This window comes from Podarcis bocagei (genome assembly GCF_964188305.1).
Source record: "Podarcis bocagei genome assembly, chromosome: 3".
Lineage (NCBI taxonomy): Eukaryota > Metazoa > Chordata > Lepidosauria > Squamata > Lacertidae > Podarcis > Podarcis bocagei.
Window position 1 is genome coordinate 98,816,591 of NC_138127.1, and position 24,462 is coordinate 98,841,052.

Consider the following 24,462-nt stretch of genomic DNA (forward strand, 5'->3'; position numbering starts at 1 on the left):
TTTCCCACAGGCCAGATTTGACCCCCGCAACAAATTTACTGAGCCGCCAGCTTCCCAAATATGACAGCAAGTGGCGCTGGCAAATTGCATCAATAACTGGAAAGGTGGAAGGCAGGGCAGGGGAACCTTTTGCGGAATGAGGGCCACATTATATCATAAGCAACATTTCAGAGGCCGCATGGGTGGGGCCAGAAGGAAAAATGGGCAGAGCAATGGATTTTACTCGTAGGCTTGTGCAGTAGGCTATATTCCGGCCATGCAAAAGGCAGCGCTTTTTCCGCACAAACATTTCTCCATCCAGGCAATCAAGAAGCATTGTCTAAGATGAAGGACATATTTCAGCTAGGCAAAAGCAGTCAAAGATGCTGTAGAGCAGGGCTAGGAAAGGGCTGTGGCTTGCAGTGTGGGGGGCATGGACTGGTAAGAGTCCCAAGGGTCAGGTAGAGAGACAAGGGACCACATTTGGCCCCCGGGCCTGACGATCCCCATCCCAGGTGTAAGAGGCAAGTCCAATAAGGTGTGATAATTCTTATTTACAACTAATTCTGGATGTCTGTTTGGCTTTGGGGGAATCAACAGGATGTGAAATGTGTGAGCACATGCAGAAAAATACCTATTATAACCATGCCACTAAAAATCCAAATCGTCCCAAACAATTTGACAAACAGAAAAAGCCTAACAATGCGGCTCATGCTCTTCTGTTACTGTTACAACGTAAAAATAATAATAAAGCGAAATGTTTTTAGTAAACCCCACCCCCCAATCCACCTGTCTTTTTGTAAAACCACTAAAAAGCAGAAAGGGTTAAGACTCTAGGAATTAAGAAATACAGTTTGCATGCTTCTTTGAGAATATAGCTTAAATGTGCCTGCATGAGAAAACTCTGTTTTTTTAACTGGTAAGTAAACACACCACTAAAATAAGAAAAATTCAATTTGTAAGCAATTTCACCATATATCTGTGCTGGCAACACATGTAACCAGCACTTGCTTAGGATCATGTACCTGAAATCAGTGAGCCAAATGAGTGATCCCATTTATATCTAAAGCAAATAAACAATAAATTTAGTCATTCAGCAGTTAGACAGACACAGATTGCATCTCCCTGGAGTCACCAGTGTGGCCCCTCCAAGGTACCTGCCAGTACCACCAACGGCACCTATGAAAGGTCGGCCCCTCAAATATCCCCTCAAAATATCCACAGGGCATGAGAGACTCGCCATTCTTCCTGCTCAGTTCCTGTTTGCACTTGCTCAGCCTCTCCTTCCTTGTACATTTCACTTGTTGCCCGAATTGTGCATTTACCCTCCCATCCATTCTGAGCAGATGAGAGGGGCAAAGAGCTTCTGTCTGTGTATGGCAGTGGCTGGGGTGCCATGCCTGTACCATTTTCTATTCTTTACAGTGCGGCAGCCATTTTGTATTATGCCACATCCTAGCAGTGGCCATTTTGTGTTGGGTTGCCCTACATCTGGAATTTCCCAGATGTAACCAGAATACTGCCGTCGGAAGTAGTATCTGAGCGGAAGGCGCTAAAATGTCCGGGAAAATCCGGACGTATGGAAACCCGTATTGGTGATTTCCCTCAAAAATAGCTCGGAAACTTCCTCTCTCTTTTTGCAAATTTGCCAAAGAAGCTCAACAACTTGGGGCCGGGAAAGAAAAAATAAAAAGCACAACAAGTTTTCTGTCCAGATTTTCGCTGCTTGAAACATGGCAACCCTGATTTTGTGCCTAGTGCCCGTGGCGCTTTTGTAGAAGAAAGAGGAACTGTGCCTCCAAATAAAAGTGTATGTTAAAAAATTTTTTTAAGTGGATGGATTTGACTCTCTTCTCATACATTCCCTTGTCTTCCCCTCAGTGAGCGCATTAGCATGCGGCAGTCCAAAGTAGACAAGCTGTACGCAGGCCTGAAAGATCTCGCTGAGGAGAGGAGAGGCAAGCTCGACGAGAGACACAGGCTGTTCCAGTTGAACCGCGAAGTGGATGACTTGGAGCAGTGGATTGCCGAAAGGGAAGTGGTGGCCGGATCCCACGAGCTGGGACAGGATTACGAACATGTGACAGTAAGATGATCAGATGATCCTTCCCATTTTTTCAGCTTTCCACAATTTGCTGTTGTTTCGTTTTTTCCTGTATTTCGTTACTATGCAAGGCAGTCTACAGGTAACGTCCATGGTTGGAAAGGCCAGTTGGCCACAGAACAAGAAATGAAAACCAAAACTTGTATCAATGTTCAAATTCCCATTTAGCCATGAAGGTCCACAACTGATCTTTGGCCACTCACCGGCACTCATCCTAACCTACCACAGAAAGTTGTTATCAGGACAAAATGGTGGCAGGGACGACGCACACCACTTTAACCTCCTTGGAGCTAGGTCATTTTACCCAGTGTTTGTACGGGGAGCAAAAAAGGGGCATTTTGTGGTGTGAGAAGCAATGATCTTTGACCCTTGCTGTTAAACTGTACAAAATGTCGCAATCTGACAATTAATACAGGCAATGGGAATAGTCTCGATAATATGCATGTGTAAATAATAATAACAGTTTATTACTTGTACCCTGCTCATTTGGCTGGGTTGCACCAGCCACTCTGGCCAGCTTCTAACAGAATATGAAGGAACACAACAAAACATCAGATATTGAAAGCTTTCCAATACAGGGCTGCCTTCAGGTATCTATGAAAAGTCATATAATTGTTTAGCTCTGTGACATCTGATGGAGGAGCATTCCACCAGGCAGGTGCAACTACCAAGAAGGCCTTTTGCCAGGCTCCCTGTAACTTAACTTCTCACAGTGAAGGAACTGCCAGGTGGCCCTCAGAGCTGGACCTCAGTGTCTGGGCTGGACAATGGGGGTGGAGATGCTCATTCAGGAAACAGGTGTACATCATGCACATAGACGCATGCACATACATATGTATAGATACACGGCCTAGGACCCTCGTACCTACAGGACCCCACGGAGGACCTTAAGGTCTATAAATAGCAACACCCTAGAGGTCCCGGGCCCTAAGGAAGTTAGATTAGCCTCAACCAGAGCCAGGGCCTTTTCAACACTGGCTCCGGCCTGGTGGAACGCTCTGTCTCATGAGACCAGGGCCCTGCGGGATCTGATTTCTTTTCGCAGGGCCTATAAGACAGAGTTGTTCTGCCTGGCCTTTGGCTTGGAATCAATTTGATTCCCTCCCCCCTCTTTCTTTTTTCCTTTCTCCTTCTGTGTTGGAACTCCTATTTGGGGACTTCCCTGGCTTTTTTCTGGCCCATGTAGGACCAGTCTGGATAGTTAGCCTAGGTGAAGACTTGACGTTTTTATCCCCAAAATATTTTTTGATTGAGTTTCCACTGAAATGAGGCTGCATTTTAATGTTTTAATGTTGTATTTTAATCTTGTTTTTTAAGCTGTATTTCAATCAATTGTTTTTATTTTTTATGTTAGCCACCCTGAGCCCGGTCTTGGCTGGGGAGGGCAGGGTATAAATAAAATTTATTATTATTATTATTACTACTAACATGCATATATTCCACATATCTGACTCCTCTTCAGCTTCTGGTACAGTCTTGTGTTGCTGATGTCAGTCTCTTTTCGAACATCACTGATGCTGTAATGTATGGAATGCTGGAAAGTGGCCTTCCACTTGATTTGGAGCCCGTTTCCTTAACGGCCTCTCTCTTTCCAGATGTTGCAAGAGCGATTCCGCGAATTTGCCCGGGACACCGGCAACATTGGGCAGGAGCGCGTGGACACCGTCAACCACATGGCCGATGATCTCATCAACTCCGGACATTCAGATGCCGCCACCATCGCCGAGTGGAAGGACGGTCTCAACGAGGCCTGGGCTGACCTCCTGGAACTCATCGACACGAGAACGCAGATCCTCGCCGCCTCTTATGAACTGCACAAATTTTACCACGATGCCAAGGAGATCTTCGGGCGGATACAGGACAAACACAAGAAGCTGCCCGAGGAGCTTGGGAGGGACCAGAACACGGTGGAAACCTTGCAGAGGATGCATACAACGTTCGAACACGACATTCAGGCCTTAGGGACACAGGTGTGCATGCTGAGACAGTATTTTTTAGCACAGCCCCCTTAATGCAGGGATCTACGTGGTTTCAGGTGGTCAAGAAAGAAGATTGTGCATTGATATGGGCTGCCGGCAGCTCTCCTTTGTTTTCTGGTCTTCTAGGGTGGTCCTCCATGGCTGCCCACCAACCTCAATCTACTTTTGGCAACTCCTACCTACCTGCCAAGGGATGCGGGTGGCGCTGTGGGTTAAACCACAGAGCCTAGGACTTGCCGATCAGAAGGTCGGCGGTTTGAATCCCTGCGGCGGGGTGAGCTCCCGTTGCTCGGTCCCTGCTCCTGCCCACCTAGCAGTTCGAAAGCACGTCAAAGTGCAAGTAGATAAATAGGTACCACTCTGGCGGGAAGGTAAACAGCGTTTCTGTGCGCTGCTCTGGTTCGCCAGAAGCGGCTTAGTCATGCTGGCCACATGACCCGGAAGCTGTACGCTGGCTCCCTCGGCCAATAAAGCGAGATGAGCGCCGCAACCCCAGAGTCGGCCACAGCTGGACCTAATGGTCCCTTTACCTTTACTTTACCTACCTGCCTTCTTACAATTAGCTAAGGGGGTAGCACATTGCAAGCTTCCTCCTCCATAGACTCAATGCTTCCCTTGTGGAACTCGGCCGTCCCTGCTGTTAGGCAGAATGAGACAGTGCCTCAGGTGGCAAATGCTGGGGGTTGGGTAGTGGTGGTAAAGTGTTGGAGGGCACAGCTGTGTTTGTGTGCCACACAGCCTTCCCTGTGCCACCTAAGCTGGTCTGTTGCCCTCTGTCCCCATGTTCAAGTAAGATTCATCAGTCAATCTGATTGGCTTCCGTACGTGGAATCAGGCGAGTGCCATCTTGTCCTTTGCCTCAGGCAGTAAAATGACTTGGGCTGCTCTTGGTTGCCCATATGTCTTAAAGCTTATTGTTATGTCTGCTGGCGTGGTTGCTCGAGAGCGGACAGGCAAGACCCCCACTGGTCTTTTCAAAGGCTTTATTATCGGTGCAAAAACATTCACAGTGCAGGATGTCTTACTCAGTCACTAGCAGAATCCGGGAGTGGGCGGTACTTAAACTTTCCCCAGCAGAGTAGTCTTTTGACCCCCATCCTACGCCTCCCCTCTCTGTGCGTAAACCGACTGCGCAGAGAGGGGGTGGGCAGAGGGGGACCTGCCTCCCCCCCCCCCCGCTTTGTCCATGCTCAGTGCTGTGGCTCTCCCTTGCATCCTCCGAGCCCTGCACCCCTTTCCCACTGGAGGCGTGGCTTCCCTCCTCCGCGGAAGAAGTGCTGCTTCGCACAATCTTTGGAGGCTCCCTGTAACCCAACTGCCCTTCCACCTCTTGCCTCTGAGCTGATGGCAGTTCCCTGACACTTATCTTCACAGTCATAAGGGGTAGGAACTTGGTGGTTGGTTCTTGTTTTGAAATAAGAAGCCAAGGTGGTCATATCTCCCAGCATGCCCCACAGAGAGCCTCAAGCCTCAAAGTCCATAAACAGCAACCCCCTAGTGGTCCCGGGCCCTAAGGAAGTTAGATTGGCTTCAACCAGGGTCAGGGCCTTTTCAACACTGGCTCCGGCCTGGTGGAACGCTCTGCCTCATGAGACCAGGGCCCTGCGGGATCTGATTTCCTTCCGCAGGGCCTGTAAGACAGAGTTGTTCCGCCTGGCCTTTGGCTTGGAGCCAATTTGATTCCCTCCCCCTCTTTCTTTTTCCTTTTTCCTTTCTCCTCCTGTGATGAGGCTGCATTTTAATGTTTCAATATTTTAATGTTGTATTCTAATCTTGTTTTTAAGTTGTATTCATTCAACTTGGCTGGGGAGGGCGGGGTATAAATAAAAATTATTATTATTATTATTATTATTATTAATTATTATTATTATTATTATTATTAATTCTGTACCCGCTGCCACATTCTGCAACATTGCTCATCTCCCAGGTTTTGCAGCCTAGATGAAGCCCTGGCTATAATTCCATAGCAGGCCTTCCAACAATCGCGTTGGCTGATGGCGTTTCTCTTTCTTCCCTCGCCAGGTAAGGCAACTGCAAGAAGATGCCGCCCGCCTCCAGTCTGCTTATGCTGGAGACAAGGCCGACGATATCCAAAGGCGTGAAAATGAGGTTCTGGAAGCGTGGAAGACCTTGCTGGATGCCTGCGAGGGGCGCAGGGTCAGGCTGGTAGACACCGGGGACAAATTCCGCTTCTTCAGCATGGTCCGAGATCTCATGCTTTGGATGGATGATGTCATTCGTCAGATCGAAGCCCAAGAGAAGCCTAGGTAATGTGCAGGGCCGGATTCAGGTTTGATGAGGCCCTAAGCTACTGAAGGTAATGGGGCCCTTTATATTTCCAGCTGTCCTTTGTCAACAACAAATTGCCGCTGTTTTTGTGTGTTGAATATATGCTATATGGTAATTTATGGACCTAATAGGTATCTAAAGCCATTTGCACATTCAGAATGTAGGCACCCTATATATAGAAATGAGCAAACCAGTGATATTTTAGGGAGCAGGTTAGCAGGCAGGGCCCATTACTTACATCATAGGAAGGTTACACAACACAAAACACTGTTGCTGTATATAGGTTTTGTTTTATTTGTTTTTTATCTTACATTTTGGAAATGTACATCCAGGTGTTTTTTTCCTTTAAATTTTTTTGGGGCCCCCAAGAGAGTTGGACCCTAAGCTATAGCTTGTTTAGCTTATGTGTAAATCCGGCACTGGTAATGTGGAACAACAAGCCAAATGTTTAGCGCTAGGCCTCTAGCTGTGTCCGTGTGGCTGTTGCTATTGAGGCCTACCTAGTATTCTTGAAGCATAATGTTGGGATTGAACTGGACTCAGGAGGCTTCAGTTCAGATCCGTTCTCAGCCAGCAACACACTTGGCTACTAACTCTCCACCTCAGTCTTTCTGTCTCTAAAATGGTTATGAGCCCCACCTACAGGTGGAGGTTGCACACCTGAGCATCACAGGCTTACTGCCTCCATGAGAACTAGGCTTCAGTTTCTGTTGGCGGTGGGCTGCAAAAGCATTTAATAAACCGAGCGTGCGACTTTCTGAACCACCATTTCGTTTCAGGGATGTTTCCTCCGTAGAACTGCTGATGAACAATCACCAGGGAATCAAAGCAGAAATAGATGCCCGTAATGACAGCTTTACGACTTGCATTGAGCTGGGCAAATCGTTGCTGGCGAGGAAACACTATGCGTCAGAAGAGGTACAGTGTGCTTGCTCTCTGCAACTATGCAGGAGTGGTGGTTGAGAAAACAACATATAAGGATCACCGTTTCAGACCTAAGGACCATCTATATTAATTGAATCTAGGTTTTGTTATGTATCTAGACTTCACCAAAGTGCTTTGCATTCCCTTCTGTGGACCCTACTTAATGGGCTCTATCTGTCCTGGTGATCTAATGTATCTGTTAAGTTGGGGGGCGAACATATCAGACAACACAGCGATTCTTCCAAAGCAGCTCTTTATTTGTAAGCTGGAACAGAACTGAACTGAGGAGCTCAGTCAGCCTGCTTATATAGAGCTCCAGAACAATCGTAACTGTTGCAACTTTCTAAAACTATCCAATCACTGAACGTCACTTTCGATCCTTCATTTGCATACAAACTGTCCAATCACTGAACGTCACTTTTGATCCTTCATTTGCATAACTATCTACAGTATCCCCCTGCTGGCCCAGGGTGAGAACTTCAGTACATAACAGTATCCTATTTTATTGATCTAATTTATCCTATCCCATCAATCTAATCTGTATCCTGACTTCCTAATATAATGGATCCCTTTTTATTACTGTATCCTAGCTAATCTATTCTATCTCTGTCGCTGTGTCCCATGCTATCTAATCTAATCAATTTACACGCCAGCTCTGCTCATACACGCTACTGAAGCGTTCTCATAGTGCTCCTCCCCTCCTTGGATCCAAACTACAAGAAAGAAGATTCCACCTAAACATTAGGAAGAACTTTCTGACAGTAAGAGCTGTTCGACAGTGGAATTTGCTGCCAAGGAGTGTGGTGGAGTCTCCTTCTTTGGAGGTCTTTAAGCAGAGGCTTGACAACCATATGTCAGGAGTGCTCTGATGGTGTTTCCTGCTTGGCAGGGGGGTTGGACTCGATGGCCCTTGTGGTCTCTTCCAACTCTATGATTCTATGATTCTATGATTCTCCTCCACAGACAAAACAAACCAGAGTCTATTGTCGCATCATCCCAGACCAGGGCTCATGTTGTTTCCCCCCACCCTCCCAACAAGCCCCTTCCCCTACCAGATCCAATGGACACTGTCCACCAGTGACAAGCAAGAAGTCTGGATGTGAAACACAGAGCCTGTTTTTCCTAATATGATCCTAGATGCCAGATGCAGCTCTGTTAAAGTCAAATATAAGACAGAAGAAGAAGCCTGTAGTACAATGCTAACGTTCCATTCTTTTATTCCTTGCAGATCAAGGAAAAGCTATTGCAGCTCACAGAGAAGAGAAAAGAAATGATTGACAAATGGGAAGACAGATGGGAGTGGCTGAGACTGAGTAAGACCCCCCCCCCTTTGTCTGTCTTATTAGAGCAATGAGATCTCGTGTAGTTTTTTTAAGGTGGCAGTCTTTCCTGAGTGTTGTTGGCATTTTTTAATACACGGCCAGGAGTGTATGCGTTTGCCGTTGTTGCAAAGCTGGTGATGTGAACACCGAAGACATATGGCAAGCACAAAGCCAGCCACTTAAAAGCCACCTTTGCAATTAAGCAGTATATAAATTAATAAACAACAGCAATAATAGCATGGAATGGGAGACTGAAACAAAAGGGCGTATCAGTAGGGTTAAGGGAATCCAAAGACTTGCAGAGATACAACCAAGAGGAAAGAACCCAAAACAGCCAGTGTGGGGTGTGGGCCTGCTCAGCAGCCATGGAGTGCTGACTTAAGTGTTGGAGGAGTAGGGAAAAGTTGAAAGCCAGGGCCCTCTGTAGGGTGATGAATTCCAGCTCCCATCAGCCCCAGCCAGACTGCCCACTGGTCAAGGGTGATGGGTACCCAACAACAAATGGAGAGCTATAGATTCTCCACCCCTGGTCTAGATACATGGAATGTCCATTCAACGCAACATGGGACCTTAGGGTGAAGGACAGATCATTGATGATGATGATTTCTGGCTTCCTTTGTCCACCATGGGGATGCCCCTGGGTGAAAATATATTGGTGACTCTTTAGGACATTCCCAAAGGATTGGTTTAGTAACACCCTGATGAAACAGGACCCCCAAGAGCTAGGAGAAAGGTGCCGTGTCTTTAAGAAAGCGCCTGCCTTAAGAGGCTAGGCCTATCATTGCACATTGCTTGCCGGCCCTGAGCACCCGACGTTTCTGCCTTTGGCTTAGTTTTGGAAGTGCACCAGTTTTCGAGGGACGCCAGCGTCGCCGAGGCCTGGCTGCTGGGGCAGGAGCCGTACCTGTCGAGCCGCGAAATCGGGCAAAGCGTGGACGAAGTGGAGAAGCTCATCAAGAGGCACGAAGCATTCGAAAAGTCCGCCGCAACTTGGGACGAGAGATTTTCGGCGCTTGAAAGACTTACTACGGTGAGTCGCAGGAGCCATTTCAGGGACGCATGTGCTCACGCACGATGGCTTTGTTCTAGCTCCAATTGCTGGGAGTCACAGAGCTAATACGTTACAGAGCTAAATTTAGACTCTGGTAGAAATAAACTGAATGATTTCCTGTTTTCTGTGGGCGGGGGGAATAGTTCACCTTTTTTTTCCTGAGCCAATCCAATCCAACAGCTAATCAGGTTCTTTCAGGAGTGGCATGTTGAGGGAGCTAACAAGGATCTAAGATGGCTGAGATTTCTGAGAACGGAGGGACCCTAAAGTTTCACTGTTTCTTCTCTGCTCCCCAGTTGGAATTGTTGGAAGTACGTCGACAGCAAGAAGAGGAAGAGAGGAAGAGGCAGCCTCCTTCTCCGGAGCCAAGCCCCAAGACCGGAGAGGAGTCTCAGCAATGGTAAGCAGCAGGGCCGGATTCAGGTTTGATGAGGCCCTAAGCTACTGAAGGTTATGGGGCCCTTTATTTGTCCAGCTGTCCTCTGTCAACAACAAATTGCCGCTGTTTTTCGTGTTGAATATATGCTATATGGTGATTTATGGACCTAATAGGTATCTAAAGCCATTTGCACATGCAGAATGTAAGCACCTTATATATAGAAATGAGCAAACCAGTGATATTTTAGTGAGCAGGCTAGCAGGCTAGCCCATGACTTACATCATAGGAGCCTACACAAGACAAAACACTGTTGCTGTATGTACGTTTTATTTTATTTTATTTGCTTTTATCTTATATTTTGGAAATGTACATCCAGGTTTTTTTCCCCTTTACATTTTGAGGGGGGGCCCCAAGAGAGTGGGGCCCTAAGCTATAGCTTGTTTAGCGTATACGTGAATCCGGCACTGGTAAGCGGCAGCATTGGGTAGTCCATAGAAGTTATCGGAAGCCTTTTATATCTGCCCAAGGCCGGGATTTCCTTTGGGGCAATCTTCCAAGGGCCAGAGGCAAAAGTGGGCCGTGAAATCCAACATGGCTGCCAAGGCACCCCCACAGGAAAGAAATGTGTGCCCCCAGAATGTGTCACAGAGGCCAGGCAGCTCACCAGGGTTTTCTTCAGTGTTCCTGGATGCCCATGGCAAATGTCCTGGTCTACAGTGTTGCACCTGTGCTTCTCCTTTCCAGTCTCTTTCTTACTTTCTCTCTCTCTCTCTTTCCCAACAGGGACGGCACAAAAGGAGAGCAGGTATCCCAGAATGGTTTGCCACAAGACCAGGAATCTCCTCGGGTTAGTTACCGCTCCCAAACCTACCAAAACTACAAAAACTTTAGTGGCAGATGGACGGCTAGTGACCGGCCTCGTTCTGGACATTGAAAGACGCAGAGCGGTTTGCAGAAGGCCACAGGCCTTTTCTCCCCTGTTCCTCCCTGATTTGCCGGCCCTCCAAATTCCCTTTACTGCTTCTCTCCCACTGCAACCCCACACCCCTCCGCATTCAGCTTGTGTTCAGTTGAGTCGCCGTCACACCCAGCCACTCGCTCCAGTGCCCATGTAGGCACCCTCTATTTCCTCAACTCTAAATCCTTCAAGGCTCCCCCCCCCCACCGCACCCCGGTTGCACTGCGACTGTCTCAATGATCTTTTGTTGTGAGTTTTTCGTTTTGTTAATAGCTTTTGAGATTTCTGCCGCTAAAGCCGCCCCGTTTGTGTGAGTAATTGAGATGTAATGAGATCTCATCGTTGCGGAAGACAAGAAATAGAGACCGACAGGTACGATGTCCCTAGCTGTACTAACGGTTTTGAGCCAGGAAGCCAGCTGTGATATCGGCAAATGCCTTCAGGCGCACGATCCAGTCCTACAGACAGAAAGCAGTCGGCAGATGTGGATATGTAAACTGGGGGTGCGGAATTCAGGGTCAGGGAGAACCATCTGCACCAAAAGAGCAGACGTGGGGAAGCTTTTTCATCCCAGGGGCCACACTACGCTCTGCGCAACCTTATGAGGGCCGCATGCCCATAGTAAGTAGTCCGAGAGGTGAAAAGCAGGCAGGACCAGAGGGAGAAGTGGGTGGAGTAACAGATACAGCTGTTAGTACAGTGTGCTGGCTGCAGCGCAGCCATGCAAAAGTCAGACGTTTCTCAACAGGCATCCACAGTTCTCTGTCCTCTATCCAAAGAGGCATTATCACAATTCATGGCCAAACTCCAGCCAGGCAACAGCATTACAGGGCCAGTGAGGGGACATGGCTAGGGAGAGTGCTGAGGGCCGGTTAGAGAGCCCTGGTTCTTGGGCCTGAGGTTCTCTACCCCTGACCTAGAAGTTAGTAAGTTGTTGAACATTCCAAGCAGTGTGAACCCAGCAACCGCCAATAAAGCTTAAATGGAAGGACGCTACAAAATTAGTAGTCAGTGTGATCTTACTGTCTCGGCAACTTGTTCCAGTGTTCCTTTTCCCTAGCCAGTGAGTTGGTTATTTGGTGCATAAACCCCATTGAAAACCAGAGGACTCTCTTAGTCCTTTTAAAGTAGGGGCTGGTTGGAGGGGTGGGAGAAATCCATGCAGATCATGTGAGGCTGAACACGGGACAACCCTCTTCACCTCGTGTGCAGGAGCAGGTCTTCTCCACAGCATCTTTCAGGCTGCCCTCCTGAACACAGTTACTAGGGAGCAAACCTTATTGCACTCAGTGGGATTTAATTTCCAAGGAAGCATGTTTAGGATTGCAATCTGCAATAAAATAAAATAAATGCCAAAGGTCCATTAAAACTGTGGAGTTTTAATAGTGTGAGCATCCTTTGTTCCTGTTGCTGGGACTGTTCCCAGTTTTCCCCTTTTCCAAGCAAGTTAAGCCCTGGGGGGAAGAGGAACCTTGAACACCTGCCTTCCCCATCCCTCCTAGCATTGCCTCCAGTACATATATCGGGAAAGGAAGCACCTTCATTTTCATATGCTCACCTGTCACACACAGATAAAGAGGATGCTTGCCTTTCCCATGCGCTGGCCCTCAACATGAGGCCTGAGGCACATGGGGAGCTCAGTGCCTTGATGCCCACCTTGTTTTTCATCCTACGGCAGGGGTGGGGGACACTTTTCAGCCGAGAGCAACATTCCCTTCCGGGTGGGGGGCAGAGGTACTTGCCAGTGGTGGGAGGAGCCAGAGGCTAAAGTGGGTGGGGCAATGAGTGAACATTTTACCTCTGCACAGTAGGCTAGTTTCTACATTCTCTCACACACACATACACACCTCTCTGTCCTCCACCCAGGGAAGCAAAAGGCATTGCCAGAGTTCGAGGATACATTCCAGCCATGCACCCACAATTGGGCCTGCTGGATCTAAGATTCTCCCCAACCCCTACTAGGCTGCAGAGACCTTGGCTTTTTCCATGACTTCAACCCTTGGCATTCCTAGAAGTTTAAGGGGAAAAGTGGGAGAGTAGGAAAACGTATTAATAGTGAAGGGAAACAGAAGGTGCATCCTCTTTGTTTGTTTAATTATTAGATTTCTATCCCACCTTTACTCCAAAGTGGCATACATGATCCTCTTTCCCTTCCTCCCCTTTTAATCCTCCCAACAGCCCTTTGAGGTTGCACTAGGTTGAGGGGCTTATACCTTTAAGGCTGATTCATAGCCCATATCTGAAACCTCTGCTCACTGACTCTCAAACCAGGGGTGGAGAAACCTGTGTCTTCTGCAGATCTTGCTAGACTCTGCGTCCCATCGCTCTGACCACTGGCTGTGCTGGCTAAGGTTGATGATGGGAGCTGGAGTCTTAACAGCACCTTGGAGAGCCACAGGTTCACACTCCCTTGCTCTCATTTCCCCCCCTACGAAAGGAGAAGTGCAGGTTAGGGAAGAGGAAAGGAACCCTTAACAAGCGTGAATCTGCTATTACACGTTAACAGTTTTATTACATTTGTATCCCACACAAGGAACTCAGCCTTGAGGTAGATTAGGCTGAGAGGTACTACTCAGTTACCTTCTCGGTTGAGTGGGAATCTTAATTTGGGCTCCATAGATCTAAACGTCAACCCTCTAGCCCACGCTTAGCCAGATGTTGTTGATCAACAGCTCCCATCATCCCTGATTATGGCAGGGGCTCATGTTTGAGCCCATCAATTCCTAGAGGGCAGCACAGTGACTACACCTGCTCTAGACACTTCCATTCTGTGTGAAGGTGGAGAACAGAGGATGGTGACCATAGTATCAAATTACAGATTTTTGGGTAGTGGTAGGGTGGCAACTGTCTTCTCTTCAAGGAATTCTGGGGAATGTAGTTCCGTGAGGGGGCTAAGGCAGTAGCAGAGGCTGTAGCAGAGACTTGCTTGGCTTATTTAGAGAGAATTAATGGCAGTTGAATTGGTATCTACTGTGAGTCTATCTGCTGCTACTGTAGGAGGAGGAAGGTGAGGTGTTTGAAGCCCTCAGTGAAACCCAGGGTTCATCTGGCAATCTTCACCTCTGAATTAGGACCATCAATCCACATGAAAAGACACATTGAAAGGGTAGAGAAATTCCACACTTTCAAAGGAGGGTGGGAAATTCTCTTTAACCTTACTTGATTGTGGGTAGCGATAAAGATTGCTAAACATGCGTTCTGGGGTTGCAACTTCAGATTCAGTAATTTTGCACAAAAGTGGCATTAATAAGATTTTTTGTTTACATAAACTTGGATTGTAGCATAGTCGATGGGCGGTTGCCTCAGCTGCTAAAGGTAAAGAATAATTGGCATTTGTTAGATGTCTCCAAATTTATTTGTAGTTTTGCCATTTTCCAATGCGGCCTTGATTTCCTCCCATGAAGAATTTCTGCTGCAATCTTTACCACCGGTATAAGGGTTAGTTAGTTATTAACCTTTATAATTAGCAAATCACACTTGATAGATCTGGTTTCCCTTTGCTGAACCTCCAAGTCTACATTAAGGTGTACCGGTTATCAGTTTAGTTTCTCAAAGTGTACCTGGCAACATTTGTGAGGAGTGAGAAGGCTAGGATTTTATTCTTCCATGCAACCATGTCTTTCTTCATTATCATACATGTCTCTCTCTCTCTTCCTCCCCCTCTCATCAGGATATCACCGTATAACTTTTAATTCATGCTCTTTAGATTTCCTTATATCAATGTGTTGACATGTTTTGGTGCTTCCTTTACACCAGTTCTAGGTTGCTGCCCCTCAAAGTGCATTAAACCCTGCAGGAACCAGAGATGCCTTTTTGACCCTTGGCCAGGCAAAGGGACTGTTCCAAACCTGTTCTATCCTGTAGCCAAAAATGCCTAAGGGATGCTCAGTTTCCTCGTATAATGGCAACATAGAGCTCTAACATTCAGGGGAAAACTGGAGGAAAAGATACCTCAAACCTGAAACTCAGGCAGCGAAGGACACTGCAGTCCTCTCTGTTAATAGCTGCCTACATTTTTTTGGTTCCGAAAAATTGTGGCATTTCACAGAACAACGCGTGGGTTGTCATTCCCTTGCGCAGATCCCTTGATTCCTCGTCTAACAGTACAGAGGCTCAAGGAGGTGGACGACTGAATGTAGATCTTGATTCATGCACTTTGAAAAGCAAACTCGGGGGGAGCGGGGATGTATTCCATGTTGCGTCCCTCGCTGCTGTGTTGCATCGGGATTTAAATACCTCAAGAATCAGCTAACAAACTCAGCTGACTTGCAGTTAACCTTCCAATGATGACAACGTGTATTCATAACATGCTTGTGTTTATCTGTTGTTGTTGTTGTTAACCATTGTCACCCATGGTGTTTTGTCTGCATGCTCAAAGCATGTTTCCATTAAAGTTTTGTTTAGCTCTTATTATTTCCCCCCGTGTGTCACCATGCATCATTTGCATACATGCTTGTTATTGTTATTGTTGTTGCTATTATTATTCTGTTCATTGCGGAAACCGTTTCTGAAAGCAGGCTGCAAAAATACTGAAAAGCAATGTGACAGCTTTGTTCATAATCTTAACAAGATGGCCGTGCTGCAGCGAGCTAAAGCCAGATCCGCAGCAGTCTTCGCTTGCATGAGCACAAGTTCCTTCCCTATGCTTCTTTCCCTAGTCTCTGCCAGAACAGGCAAGCAAGCCCTGGGCAACCCAGGAGTCAGATGAGCAGCCACGGAAGTTGCCAGAAACAGGCAAGAATACAGAGGCTGTGTGTCTGGCTCTCAGGTTTCCCTCGGACTTGACCCACCTGTACTGCTGGGAAGGTGGCATCACCACAACGCGCCGTATTCTTCGCTCTATAAGATGCACCTAGTTTTAGAGGAGGAGAACAAGGGAAAAAAATGTTCTCTCCCTCTCTGCTCAGCGCCTCTCCAGCAAAGCGGGAGGAGAAACGGAGCCCCTTTCATTTCTCCTCCCGCTTCGCTGAAGGGGTGCTGCGCAGAGAGGGAAAGCTGTGCAGCAGCTCTCCAGCGAAGCGAAGCCAGGAGAGCAAGAGGAATCGATCCCTCTTGCTCTCCTGGCTTCAGGGATAGCCCGAAGCCTCCTGAGCGCAGCGGGAGCGCTCCCGCTGAGCTCCGGAGGCTTCACGTTGCTTTCACTGATGCCAGGAGAGCAAGAGGGATCGGTGTGCACCAATCCTTCTTGCTCTCCTGGCTTCAGCGAAAGCTGTACAGCCTGCATTCGCTCCATAAGACGCACACACATTTCCCCTTACTTTTTAGGAGGGGGAAAGTGTGTCTTATAGAGCGAAAAATACGGTGTAATATTGATGGCCTGGTTTGCAAATATAGTTGATTCTCCACTTCACAAAATTCCTTTATTTTCCCCAGTTGGTGGAATCTGAACGGAGGAGCGTCCACCAGTGGAGCCTGGTCCTTTTTGGTGAATCGGGCACTGCCCCACCAACCTTGGTCTGCCCTCTTTGTTCCACCACCAGTTGCCCTCCTACTTGCAGCTAGGCCAACGGGTCCTGAACTGCATGTCCCCTTCATCCTCTCCTGCCTCAGTGCTGCACTTGTAAAACTCAGCTGGGAGGAAGACGAGGACAAAAGTTGAATTAGTTGGCTCTTGCCTCCCATTGGCTCTGGCTATGCCTGTCCTGGGCTCTGGGTCCACCTTCTGTTGGTCTCCCCACTTTCTGCCCTGCCAGTCCCAAGGGGCACTAGCCCCTGCTGGCTCCCACAAGTCTCTCTTTTTACATTCCCTGCTCTAATGCAGTATATTCTCTACCAGCCTTTCCCAACCATTGTGCCTGCCAGATCACTGTGACTATGACTCCCATCAACCCTAGTCAGCATGGCGATGGTCCGAAACACCTGGAGGGCACCAGGCTGGGAAAGCCTACTCTATACCTAGAGACCTCTGACTTAACGTCTCTCGCCCATTCATTCAAAACCTCCAAGGAAGCGAATTCAAGTGTCTCTACCACGGAAACTCTGGTTCCATTATTTGATTTCTCTTTTACTAATCCTAGGAAGTTTCCCCTAGTTTTTGAGCAACACCCACTTTCTCCGGATCTCTCATCCCCAAGTGAGAGTAACCATAAAAAACACAAAACTAAGAGTTAACATGGTTGGGGGGAGTTACGCACATTCAATTTAGTTCAGGATTTGGGTTCCCTCCTGGGACATTAAGTTATTTCATAAGGGGAGAGGGGGGTTGATACTGTGCCAGCAAAACTTGACCTGGTTCTTGGTTCAAAGGATTGGGGTGAGGTGAGCTGGGGTTTTTTTAAAAAAGGCTCTGGGTAGCTTGCAGTGCAATCCTGTAAATGTCTACTCAGAAGTAAGCCCCACAGAGTCCAGTAGTTCCTATTTCCATATAAGAGGGTATAGGACCGCAGCCTTAGAAAACAGCAGAATCTGATACATATTTATCCAGCTGTAAATCCCATTGTTTCCAGCTGTAAATCCCATTGTTCACTAGGAGTAGGATTGTGGCTGAAAGCTGGGAGGGAAGGGGCTCACTGAGGAGGGAGCTCACTGAGCCTCCCAAAGGAGGGAGTTTCAAACTTGGATGCCACTACCTAGAAGGCCCTACCCCATGGATGACTGGAGGCCTTTAGCAATTGGCCAACATACTGGAATGGGAGTCAATGGTACCAGCCACCTTTCCCAAGGATCAGCCCAAACAGTTGTAGCGAAAGTGGAAGATGTACAGCTTGCTGCGTAATAATTCTGCTGCTTCTGAATTGTCTGAATCCTGGCCGGAGCAGCAAAAAATGTCTTTTAATTACTGTGTCCTTGGTGAATCCTTGCTTCTCCTCGATGTGAAAAAAAATTAAAAATGGCGCAGAGTGTTTGTAATCTACTACTAGAGCATTGAGCGGTGCTGGGCTTTAGTAACTTGCTAATAACCACAATCCCTACACTCCTCTGCGGGCTGCTACCAGTGGCTTTTCTGCGGCACAGAATTCCAAGTCCCGACTCCTTTAATCAATGTTATCCGTCCCGCCTGGGACCGAGCCACTGTTGCCAAAGATTAAAGTTTCAGGATTCCGGTTGTAAATGATTTGGGTGATGAAATGGCTGCTGAAGACATCACGGATCTGCCCAGTCAGAGCTGGCCCCGCTAGGCATCTCAGTTACAGTACAGCAGGCATCGAGACCGGCAAGGCGAGAGATGGCCAAGGCCTTGGTTCTGTCTTTGTCTTGGGGGTAAATAGACGTGTGGAGTTGAGTGGTTGTAGTGTTTTCCTGGCTCCTTTAACACCCAATCCGATCCACCCGATTCCAAAGTCCGACGATAAGAGACTTTGAGATAAATTAACGTTTTAACTGTCCACCCTGCCTCGTTCCACCTTCCTCTCCCCTCTAAACCTGCCTGTCTTTGACGATCCAACCTCTTCTAACTAGGACGGGGGACATGATGAAATTGCATGCTGCCCTCGGATATTCCCCACCAGTTTCTGCATGTTGTCTTCTGATTATGTTGTCACCTTGGGGATGGGTGTGCTGGAGTGGGGGAATTTGCAGGTGGGTCCGGGTCACATCGGGGTGCTTCTGTGAATGCTGTTAGCAGTACTCTTTCCACTGGCTTAATGCATCTATAGAGGTACTGCACAGACCCAACGGCAGTAACGTTGTAGATGCATTGAAAGGCGGCTGACGTGAATCAGTTGGATTTCCCCTCCTTTTTTTATGATCTTTCTGAACTTAACAGAAGTGAGATTCTTACTGTTGCAATATTGGAACAGTCAAAAACGCTTGCAGTGCGGCCACAATCCCGGGCCCAGTTTCTTATTCCCAGTTACGGAACAGCAAAGAATTGCGTTCTCTATAGCCTCTTAATAGAGAAGTCCTTGTTGCATGTACACTTTGCTTTTGCTCAATCATGGCATTTTAAGGATTTGATCAGCAAAGCCAAGAGCGGTAAAACTCTCACAGATGGGTTACCCTCTCCCTTTCTCCTGTTCCTTCACCTCTATCAATTGGGTACTAATCTAAATGATACCGTTCTAATTCCTCCAGCCCTCTGTTTCTTCAATGGGGAGGGGGCAAGAGTAGTTTTATTGGAATCCCCTAGGCTTTGGTACACAGCCTTGCAAATGGAACATTTAAGATGTTCTTTGATTAAACGAGAAAGTGCTGCGTGCAACAGCCTTGCCGCCGGACAGCGGCTTACGTGTCCCGCTCTTGTTTCTTAGATGGGAGAGTCAAGGGAAGCCAACGAAATGGTCAATGGAGCAGCGGACCAGAGGACAAGCTCCAAAGAGACCAGTCCCGTCCCGTCGCCGACGGCCGATCGCAAAGCCAAGGCTGGCCTCCAGGCCCAGACAGCCGCCACCCTCCCGGCCAAAACGCAAGAAGCCCCTTCCACTCTGATGGAGGGCTTCTTGCATCGCAAACACGAATGGGAGTCACACAACAAGAAGGCTTCAAACAGGTTTGTTTGGTTCGCTCCGTGCTTATCCACCTCTGTAGGATCCCCAGAGCTCCAGTATGTTCTTCCTTTGTGGTATACAAGTGGGGGTCATCGCCGCTTCATCACTGGATTCCCCCCCCCCCAAGTTTCCCCTTTATCCTCCTTCCCCCACCCCTATTTCCTTATTTCCCACCAACCTCTTGTTAGAGACTTGTTAGAGGCTTCTGGTCCCAGACCCCCCCGATTCCCAATACCATTTGTTTTCTTGTTCCCTCCTTACTTGCTCAAAGGGCGAGGGCTGCCCCCTCCAAATATCCTTTTCTCCTCTCCTCTTCCTTTGGACGCTGCTTTAGAGGGCGCTGTCCCGCTCTGCACTGTGGCCAGGCTCCACGGGGGTGTAGGACAAGGTGAGGTTCGAGCTGGAGGCAGGCTTCAGGCTGTGCTCGGGGAAACACGGGCCCCTGAAGTTGCCCCAGCAAGGAACGAGCTGAAACGAGGGGCTGAACCCCTGCTCACTCCTCCCGCCAGCGCCCCCCGTTCCGCATGCAACTACTAATCTCGCTACTCCCCTTCCCAACCACGTTTCCCTCTTCTGCTCCGCGGTCCCACTTTGCACCCCTTTTTTCACTTCCACCCCATGCCTGTGCCTCCTCCCCTCTCCTTCTGTGCAACCTCCCATGCACACAGGCACACCTCCTCCCCGATAATCTCCTGCATCTTCCTCCTCCCATACATTGCAACCTCCGAAGTATCTACCTCGTGGTCCCTGTTCCTGGTTGCTGCTCACTCTGCAAGCAGGGCGGAATGTGTGTCCCAAAAATTCCTCTCTGCTCTCCTGCATTTCTCGGCTTTCCTCTTTCTGACTCTTCCTGAAGCCTAAGAATATCCTCCCTTAGCGTTGTCACTTCCTCTCTGCATGGCTGAAAGGAGTGGGGTGACCGCCAGCTATCCTGTCCTATTGCAGTGGCCCTCCTGCAAAGACTTACACAGACGGGGTGAGCATTCCGGATTCCTGCTCACAAGGATTCACAGCCAAACTCAAAATGCCTCAAGGATTTTGTGGTCAGGCGGCATGTGCATAATATAAATAAGCTGAATTTATTTATCTGTTGATAGGTTTGATTTTGGTCCCCTTCTATCTCAGACACTTACAGCATCACACACTCTCCCCACCCCCCGGGTTTGCTGGCTATTTTCGTCTTGAAATGTCGAGGTTTTAAGTGGATTGGTGGTTTTCATTGCATCCTGCTAGTTTCGTGTCAGAATCCTTTTTGGATCGAAAAAGGCAAGATAGAAATAACCAAGTAAACAATGCTGAATAAATGATGCATCCAAGTTGATAGCTTTCAGACTTGACAGCTTCCCCTCTGAAAACACTCAGCATGTTTACTTCCAAATAGTGCTGATATTTATCTACCCTCTCTCAAAATATCAGCGCTGGGTACAGCAATATAGAAACATTTTAGAAAACCATTAGGCGCAGCACATAAAATCATTAAGATGCAAAAACCCTAATGGCATAGCATTGAGAAATCTCTTCTGTTTTTGCAGACAACCTGTTCTCTCTGTCTCCCTCTCCCTTTTAGAACAGAGCTGTGTCGTGCAAACTTCTTGCCCATAAACCTGTTTTATCTTCTCGCAGAAAAAGAGCTTTGATTTGCTTATGCAATGCTGCAGCATTAGAAAAGCAAGGAGGAAGCTGCGCTTATCCGTGACGGCGGCCTTAATGCTTGCCTTGTTGTTTCATTTGTCTCCCAAGATCCTGGCATAACGTCTACTGTGTCATTAACAAGCAAGACATGGGCTTTTACAAAGATGCCAAGGCTGCTTCCTCGGGCATCCCCTACCACAACGAGATCCCCGTCAGCCTGAAAGAAGCGACATGCGAAGTGGCGGTTGAATACAAGAAGAAAAAGCATGTGTTCAAGCTAAGGTAAGGCACCTCTTCCTGCAGGAGAAGGAGAGAGAGACGTTTCCTTTTCCCCACAGGGATGGGAACTGATAGTTCCCAGGCTCCCTGCACCAGCGGTTTGCAGACATTATCCACATCCACCGATCTTCTGAGCAACTGCATTCACTGTAGGAATAATGGAGACGACAGGAGGTTGAATGCAGGTGAGCTGTGCTGAATCACGCTGGCAAGCGTGCTCCAAGCAAGCTGCCGGCTAGCTCTGTAGAGGCTCCTTTTATTAGCAGAAGTCAACAATTGGAAACAGTAGTGAAACCACCCTGAACTTAATGTATTTCCATCTACGCACATTTCTAGCCTTAGCAAATGCACGTGTCAGCAGGTGTTTCCCTAGAATGTTCCCCGATACTTGATTATGTCTGTGTTCCCTGCCATGCTCCAGCCAAGCGTTATGTCTAGTAAACAAATCTGCGAAAGGACAAAAGGTGAGGGGGGAAATCCTGTTTTCTAGGCAAGAAGGCAAAAGGTCAGGCAAAGCAGGCGCAACGCTCCTTGACATACTGTTGCATGTCTGGTGCGAGGTTTGCCTTCGCAAAGCGGAGCGTTACCTCCACAATTCACAGCACAACCCCTGGGTGCTGCAGATGACATGGCCCTCTAGAAATGTCCCGAGATCAGTTCACAGGGGATATCTGGGTTAGGCCTCGTTTCTTTCCCTTTAATTCCTCTCTTAAGGACTTTAGGGGACGCGGGTGGCACTGTGGGTTAAACCACAGAGCCTAGGGCTTGCCGATCAGAAGGTCGGCGGTTCGAATCCCCGCGAAGGGGTGAGTTCCTGTTGCCCAGTCCCTGCTCCTGCCAACCTAGCAGTTCGAAAGCACATCAAAGTGCAAGTAGATAAATAGGTACCACTCCAGTGGGAAGGTAAATGCCGTTTCCGTGTGCTGCTCTGGTTCGCCAGAAGCGGCTTAGTCATGCTGGCCACATGACCCGGAAGCTGTACGCCGGCTCCCTTGGCCAATAAAGCGAGATGAGCGCTGCAACCCCAGAGTCGGTCACGACTGGACCTAATGGTCAGGGGTCCCTTTACCTTTTAAGGACTTTAGAATCATAGAATCGTAGAGTTAGAAGTGACCCTGAGGATCATCTTGTTTAACTCCCTGCAATGCAGGACTGTGCAACTGTCCTGTACGGGGATTGAACCTGCAATCTTGGTGTTAGCAGCAACACACTCTAACTAACTGACGTATCCAGGCTGAAGAGCCTGACTGCTAGATCAGGCCGAAGACCCATCTAGTCCAGCATTCTGTTCTGACTGTTGACCATCAAGATGGGTGTCCCCCTACTTGTGACTCCCAACAGTTGATATTCAGAGGCCTACTGCCTCCAACAGTGGACCTACTCAAAAACCATTCTCTTCCAAAACTTGATAGGCTTGGTAAACTCTTGACATGTTTTGTTAGTGTATATCAGCCTTTCTCAACCTTGGGTCCCCAGATGTTGCTGGACCACACTGGTCCAACAACATCTAGGGACCCAAGGCTGAGAAAGGCTGGCGTATATGGCTCCAGAATAGGACCTTGCTTTTTTCCCTGTCATCCCATGTTACCATGAAGATGTTCCAAATCCCAGAGTGGCCAGGATCCTCTTTGCAATAGAACAAAAAGAGATTGCAAAAGGGTCTCTTTTGGAAGGGCTTTGAAATGCATAGCTGTCAACCTTCCCTTTTTTTGCGGGAAATTCCCTTATTCCAGCGCCGTTTCCCGCTGCTTCCCGCTGCTATCCCGGATCATTAGATATACCGTAGACTGTCCCTGGGACAGGTGAGGCTGCTGATCCCTTATTTTCAAATCTGAAAGTTGACAGCTATGTTGAAATGGCAAATGCAACTCAGTGTAAGGTAGCGAAGTAATATACACCGGGGCAAAAAATCCTCATATGGATGCGGCTTGTGGTCTCCCCACAAGCATCTTAATGTCCTCAGCTCTTCTACTTGCAACGGTACTACTACAGTGATTTTTGATTCTCTGTGCTGGAGGCATCAGAGAAGGTAGCATCCCTGCATTTCAGGGGGCTGGACTACATGACCCTTTGTGTCCCTTCCAACTCTCCAGTTCCATGAGTCTATGATCTTTAGCATCCTCACCACACCAGCCACTGGTTTGTGCCTTCAGCACCAGTACCTTTCGGGTCCTCGTTCTTCCCCTGCCCTCACCGTTTGGCTTTCCGAGCTCAGACAGCAACAACTTGTCTCCCAAGCGGCAGGGCAGTCTAATCCTTCTTCAAAGGTTTATAGTACGCTTCTCAAGTGTGCTCCTGCGTGTATCCCTTCCATGGCACCTTGCATTTAATGGTTCAGTGTCGAAAATGGTTCAGCATTACCTTAGCCCTAAGCGGTCAAGGCAAAGCAATGAAGCCTTATCTAGGCAGTTCACAAAGGCAGGGGAGAGATTATTACGCTTATTAAAATAGCAGAGAACAACAGAGAGGCACCCAACCCATAAGGGGGGGGGGGATTGATGCTTTCAGAAATTGTGAAGGTTCTTCATTGAAGCCAAAGAGAGTCCGAATGAGCAAGGATTTCTAGTTCTTGTATCTCATTGAGACTGAGAATCCCATCACGTTCCCCCGCTGAATTGGAGCACAGTGACACTGGAACCTCCAATCAGCCACTTGAAATGTGTTGCGCCCAGAATAAATGTCAAAGGACCTCTGATAAGCACCTAATATTTTTTCCACTCTTTCAAGGAATTCAGCATGCATCATCATATATAATTTTATTTTATAATATATAATTTTAAAACCACTGATTTTAATTTGGAAAAATGTTAGGCTAACTTTTAAAAAAATAATAATCTGATTTTATCAGTAATTTTAATGTGTATTTTATACTTTGTGTAAACCACTTAAAAGTTTTGGTGATTAAGAGGTATATAAATCTTGTTGAATACATTTCAAGGGGAAGTAAACATGTAAAAAACAAACAGTCCAGCTTCAGACATCCCAGTTCTGCACCAAGAAAACACCCCTGCCAGGTATGAGCTGAATAAATTTGTGCAAATTGGGAATAATTGCGTAATTTATCCCACAAGTTTTGCTGTTTTGCATGATTTATTCTGGCTTGGTTCATCGAGAAGAGGAACTAGGAACACTGCAATGTA

At 47.7% G+C, this 24,462-nt stretch overlaps 1 protein-coding gene across 3 annotated transcripts in view; it reads left to right on the top strand.

The window, feature by feature from the left end:
• SPTBN1 (spectrin beta, non-erythrocytic 1) overlaps positions 1–24,462 on the top strand; it is a 233,273-nt gene that overhangs the window by 202,321 nt on the left and 6,490 nt on the right. For 2 of the 3 annotated variants that reach the window (XM_081188305.1, XM_081188306.1), the window contains 10 exons: positions 1,861–2,065; positions 3,679–4,053; positions 6,085–6,329; positions 7,131–7,269; positions 8,504–8,588; positions 9,431–9,627; positions 9,945–10,048; positions 10,811–10,874; positions 19,175–19,413; positions 21,152–21,325. In XM_081188305.1, coding sequence (XP_081044431.1) covers positions 1,861–2,065; positions 3,679–4,053; positions 6,085–6,329; positions 7,131–7,269; positions 8,504–8,588; positions 9,431–9,627; positions 9,945–10,048; positions 10,811–10,874; positions 19,175–19,413; positions 21,152–21,325 — 1,827 coding nt within the window. The remainder of the gene's footprint in view (positions 1–1,860; positions 2,066–3,678; positions 4,054–6,084; positions 6,330–7,130; positions 7,270–8,503; positions 8,589–9,430; positions 9,628–9,944; positions 10,049–10,810; positions 10,875–19,174; positions 19,414–21,151; positions 21,326–24,462) is intronic. The other variant, XM_081188307.1, reaches the window with a different exon arrangement.